A 6,190-nucleotide genomic window follows, 5' to 3' on the forward strand; every position below is an offset into this window, starting at 1 on the left:
CCCCTGAAGGCTCTAGCCCCCACTAATCAGACCTAAAGTCACCTCTACTGCAGACTCACACTGTTCTGATATTTTGTTAACAATAAGCCAACGGGACGTGGAGCTGTGTGACAAACATGAAGCGCAGCAGCTCTCAGGAACAGCATGGTCCTGTTAGGCTGATAGAGTATTTTCAATTAAGCAAAGAGGAAAGTGATGTTATTGACCAGTCTGCATGCTTTTCTTTTTTCTTTGCCTTTGAACAATAACCATATATGGTCAATAAGCATGTTTTTGTTCATGACTGTCCAGGTTCATAATTCTTTACTGAAATACCTGGAAAGTGCCCAAGTGAAGAGACTCCTTTGAATTACTGCTGATGCCCCCCCCCCCCCCCCCCCCCCCGATATCCACTGTTAACCCTGTTTCTGTGATGGTGCCGTGCTGTAGAGAGAGAAACTGCACAAACCTCCAGAAATGCAGCTCGAAACCTTCGCACTTGTCCTTGCACTTCAAGCAGGCTGCTCCAGCGCCAAACTCGTGACCCAGGGTCATCTGTAAACAGATCGCATGATTAGTGAAGCGATTTCACACTTTTAACTACTTAACCTCTGAGAGGAAATGTCGAGTTTCCTTAGGGCAAGACGTACCACGTAACTGGGGGGAAAAAAATACTGTAAATTAAATTCAACAATTCAAGAGTTAGTTGCTCTTGTGGAACAACGCGCTGTGGTGCTGTGCACTAGAGAACAAAATCAGATTTGGATTTCCTGAAGGGACCCACCCAGACTCTGATAAAAGTGATGAGTATGGGAAATAATTCCTCTCGGTAACTTGGTAGACAAGTAAAAGCAATGACATCTGGAAGCGTCTAAAACTGGCAGCAACAAAAATAATCAATGTAGCTTCTAGGATAGGAAGCCATTTTTATTTTCCTGTCCCATTTTCTGTGCGGATATAACAGCAGCCTTTCCCATAGAGAGGAACATACATTGTGACGCCTTGTTTCACTCTTTTCAAACTAAACTATTTGCCCACACACCTGTCTGAGTCGTGTGCACTTCTGTGTGCAGCCGCCTTGCTAGTGTGCACATGCAAACTGATCGGTCACACGCTGTACCACCCACCACCACAAGTAAATTCTAAACCTGTGGGAAACACTGAGAAGTAAAAACATAAAAACCTCAAGATGGGGGAAATTCTAGCATGACATGATTTGATTTTTGATGAACCGAATACGATTGCACTAACAAGCAGCACTGGTTTGGGAGAAAACTATATTTTAAAGTCAATACAAGCCCTGAGTTCAAATGATTTGTGATCCACACCGAATTGTTTTCTTCTTGCCTTTAGAATGACTTCAGCAGCTCGTCTCTTCCACAGAAAACCTCCAGCTGCCTCCGTTAAGTGCCATAAAGTATGTCAGCCTTTCTCCAGCCCTTTTGGCTGCAGACTCTGGAGCTCGTGTCTCTTTCACTTCAACCTTTTCCCCTGTATTCAGTGTCAAACAATACTCATGTCCACCTTCAGCCATTACTGCCGTTTACAACCATATATGGTCAACTATTCGATGATGCCGAAGGCTTTGTGCGATCCAGCCGGCCCCCCTGTTGTCGGAGGGATGTTTCTGACCCAAAAGAAAGTAACTGGTGAGGAATGCAGAGAGAGACTCCTGTATTTGATGGTGAAACCTTGATGCCAATATTTTAGCTTTCAGAGAGAGAGAGTGAGAGTGAGAGAGAGAGAGAGAGAGAGAAAGAGAGAGAGACACTTCTTTCATCCACCTGGGAGTCGTTGACGAGCACAGGAGCAAAGTTAAACACCATGATTTGTGGTGATAATTAAAACACATGAGTCAATCTTAGTGAAGTTGCACGTGCACTCTCTTGCTTTCACGTTTACCGGCAGCATAAACAGAACTGTAGGAATAGATTCTCAACTAGGGACAAAAGTTTAAAATTAGCAGTTCAGTTTTATGCTTTGCATTGTCCCTAAAAAATAAATAAACAAACTAAAATCAATTCATTTTACTTTAAAATGGTCTGTAAAAACAAATCAGTGAAATTATATTTCGAATAGTAAATCATTTGAACGTCTTTCCCTGACTTTGAGCACCACTCTCCACCTTACACTTTCAGCGCAAACTAATATTTTTATCCCTTAAATGTATATTTTATAGCAGTATCTTATTTAATGTTTTAATGCATCACATGAAGCACTTGCATGTATGTTATATAAATAAAATATTCATTGCCTAGCATAAGTTACTACAAGTAGAAGCAAAGTGAATATCTTCATACCTTCCTAATTTGATTTATTTTGTGTTTATAAAGAAATGGAACGGTTCAAATATAAAAACGTTATTCAGTCCTTAAAGTTATTCATCTTTCCTGCTTTTCTTCTAATGTTTCTCACGGTAATTCACATTCATTTCTTTCACTATTATCTTTGGGAGGGCTGGGTGTGAGTTGAAATTCTTTCTAATACTGGTGCCAACACGGGAGATTCAGTATCAATACCAAAACAATACTTAACTGGAACTAAAGGAGCCAAACTTCATAAATGTTAAATGTCAGCTGTACAAAAACGTAATAAAGTACGATCTAAAATTGGCTGCATTTTTAAGTGAATCAGGAACCGAGGATCTGATTAGCTTTCAGTCGTCTATACTCTGTGCCATGGCCACATTTCTGTTGGTATAAGAAAAAAGGTTTAATTCAATGTGCAGAAAGATTTTGCCGCATCCGTTTCAGGCTGTTGTGAACTACTGTAGATACTTGGAGTTTGAGATGTGAGAATTTCCTGTATTCCTTTTAAAGCCCTCTGGATGAGAACATCAGCAAAATACTTTAAGTGCTAAAGTAAGTGTTTGGATTTGAGGCGTCCCAAACTAAGTGTTTACCACTTGTGGAAGTCTAAATTCTTATCTTGAAGACTCACAGTGGAGACGACCGGCCATTTTTGGCTGAGGTCACTCACTCAGATGATGTTGATCAGTGACTTCTTAGTGTGACTAAGTCTGCAGGGTGATCCGTTCTGGCGACAAAAAGAGGCTGTTCAGACATAAAGTATGCAGCTCTGGTCAGATGAGTCATATTCATGAGTCATCTTGTTGCTGCAGGGCTGAACCGGGCTATGGAGCCATTTTAATTTCAACTGGTCACCTGCTCTCAGACATCTTGTTTCTGCAGCCGAAACACAGATTTTAAACTTCTAAAAATAAATGTAATTACACTGTCTGAGTTGCCTTCCATCTACAGTATGCCTACAGTATTTTATTTAAGAAGCACGTTTCTGCTTTACAGTGTAGCAGCTGTTTTAAGTTTAGTGTCACTTCACAATACTATATATATATATATAACGCACACTCCTCTTTCTGTTCCTTCTTTCTGGGAGGCCTGAAGATGAAGAAAAATATTTATCTGTATACATAATATCATCATATCAGCTGCCTCATTGCTGCTGTTTTGGAGGCAGTTTTTTATTTTGATATTTGATTTGTCTAAAGTGTCAGCAGCTCTTCTGTTTTCCACTCTGTTAAACAGAAAGCTTAAATATACTTGAGAAAACGGAGAGATGTTAGGAAGATTAGGTCACTCATCTCTGTTGCAAAGTTTTTCCTTGCGTATGGCAACTTCACCAACCACTTAGGTGTTTAGAGAGGAAAATGACTCCCAGTGAGGTCAGAGCTTCAGAGACAGACGTCCAGAAATAACTTAAATTTAACAGAGTGGCAGTGATGATTTCCCAGCCTGTACACAGTGAGCTCTCAGTCACTACTTATTGCCTCTGATCCCTTTTTGGATGATCATATGAGCTTAATTGAGCGTAATATTACCTAAATTCACAGGCTGCTTGTTTGACATTAATTACAGCACCTCTCGCTGACTGAGACGCTCTCAGAGACCTGCAGCCTCCAGCAGCCAAACTTATCTCCTCCAGGGATTAAAAGCAGATGTCAGACTGGGGCTGTCTGGGTCACACAGCTGCTAAGAACCGCTTTCCAGCGGCAGCTTACTGTGTATATAAATGAGTTTCCTGTGCTTTTAATAGAGTTGACTTTGTTATCTTGCCCCCAGCAGGTCTCACTGACCAGCAACTGGCAAATGGACCTGAAAAAGAAAGTGTAGGAAAATAGCCCCAGCCACAGGATACAGTTTGGCTCTGTCACAGGCTGGTAAATTACTTCACATTGGCAGGCAACAAACTATCTGCTGGAGATCCTGCTCCATTTCAAAAGTCTAACCGCCAAAAATAAAAAGAAGAAGTAGCCTATCAAATAAGATCTTGTAAAAAAAGACACAATAGCCAGTGAAACCTTCCACACATGCATGCTTCATCTAACTGCGACAGTGTGTCCCGGCATGTGAAGAATGCAGGGACAAATCGTCAGCACGCTGGAAACATACTGATGTTTGGTGCACACAGACTGCAGACACAGACTACACTTTGACTGTATTTTAAACTTGTGCGGTTGACTGAAGCCAAAGTGACGACATATTAAAAGTTGCAGCTTGTGGAGTGATTGATGCTGCAGCTTCACTGCTGCACACACGTCACATCACATTAACCATGTTGTACCCCTGCAGCAACCTGCCGTGCACTGGCTTCCACTGCTGCCAGATATCTGCAGGTCTACGCAAGAATCGCAAGGCTCAGCAAACTGAGGTGATATGGATCAGGCGTGTTCACAGCATGTAGGGTAAAAATGGCACCAGTAAAGAATCCCCTTGTCACAAAAAGAAATAAGTTTAATGCACATTTCTGCTGCTGAGATTTCGTATTGAGCTGTAGGTTAGAGATAGAGGTGTATATTAAACAATTCCAACAATAATTCCTAATCTCAGCACGTTGGGATGTTAGTATCAGGCAGATGCAAAATGTACATGGTCTAATGGTGACATATGTTACTGTTTTCAGCACAAATCCATTGAATACAACATGGTGTATGTATTGTGAATGTGATCCCCGTCTGAAACAGCAAGACCCACACTTTGAGAGAACCATCCTAACATTTTAAGTCACAAAACAGACTAGATAACTTTGCTCCCTCCCTTGTATGGCCAAACTCCACTAACAACTCCATTAATTTTGCTTCATCTTGATTAAAAGCGTAAATACATAAAGATTAATACATTATTTAACATCTTACAAGCTCAAATAAGAGTAGCTTTACAATTCGGCGAGTGTCTGATTCAAACTGCAACATTAACTCTGGGGCAAATTCACCTTTACAACTGGTTTACGTTTGACTACTATGATGATTTTCGCCCCCTGAAGAGGAGTCGTCTTTGGTACAGAGCAACGCGCACTGATACCAAACTATCAATATTGTAAAAACTAGAGCCGTTTCGGGGGGGGAACAATATCTGTGCCGAACTTCGCAAAGTCTTATGTTGTCTTTATTAAACAACCGCTAATGTGTAATAGAGCTTGTGAATTTTGTTGATACACAGGTTGACACTATATTTGGAAAATTTCAAACGCAGTTCGTTGGTGAGTTCTTCCAGACGGGAACATATATTCAAAGTGAAAAGCGGTCAGCTTCGTAAACCAATCAAGAGACAAAACGTTTGTTGATATCTATCAACTTGCTATTGTTGTTAAGCGGTTAAGCCTTTCGTATTTACATCATTTAAATCGGAGTTTATCAAGGAAAACGCACAAACACGACTCCGGAACACTTTCATAAGGAAAGTAGTAGTGTAACTTTTCTCGCCACCTGCCCCGCGCGCGGCACACCTTCTCAGGGCGTGCCCCGGTCAGTCCGGGGCACCGCCGGAGAGGAGGAGGAGGAGGGGGGGGGGGGAAAGCTTACCTTCTTCACTTCCTTCTCTATCTCCATTGTTAGGTCTGACGGCGCGAAGTTTTCTTGGTCCAGACGAAGCGAGCAGCAGAGTTTCTCCTGAGAAAACTGTCAAAAAACAAAAAGCGGACAGGAGACGGAGCACGGAAATAATACAACAACCCGGCTCACTCTCCGCTTTCTCTTCGGAGGTCCTGTTCCGCACTGGTGTCAAGTTTAGCAGAGTCAACGAAGTGGTTTCCGGTCAGAGCTTCAAAATAAAATCCCTTTTTTCCCCACATCTCGGTAACAAACTAAAACAAACACATTTCTGAATATAATAATTTATTATTTCAAAATCAGAGACGAAAGTAAAAAAAACGAGTTAGAAAGATTAATATATGTGTAAACTTATAAAGATATTGT

The 6,190-nt window shown here is 41.3% G+C and overlaps 1 protein-coding gene across 1 annotated transcript in view; it reads right to left on the minus strand.

The window, feature by feature from the left end:
* The window catches only part of tes (testis derived transcript (3 LIM domains)), a 13,674-nt gene extending 7,677 nt beyond the window's left edge, over window positions 1-5,997 (minus strand). The window contains exons 1-2 of the mRNA XM_023429501.2: window positions 5,798-5,997; window positions 449-534 (exon numbers count right to left, since the gene is read on the minus strand). Of these exons, the coding sequence (XP_023285269.1) occupies window positions 449-534; window positions 5,798-5,824 (113 nt within the window). The 5' untranslated portion in view covers window positions 5,825-5,997. The remainder of the gene's footprint in view (window positions 1-448; window positions 535-5,797) is intronic.
* Between the last annotated feature and the right edge of the window lie 193 nt (window positions 5,998-6,190).

The sequence above is a fragment of the Seriola lalandi genome, unplaced genomic scaffold (assembly GCF_002814215.2).
Source record: "Seriola lalandi dorsalis isolate HSWRI2012SDOR001 ecotype SW California unplaced genomic scaffold, Sedor1 jcf7180002054894, whole genome shotgun sequence".
NCBI lineage: Eukaryota > Metazoa > Chordata > Actinopteri > Carangiformes > Carangidae > Seriola > Seriola lalandi.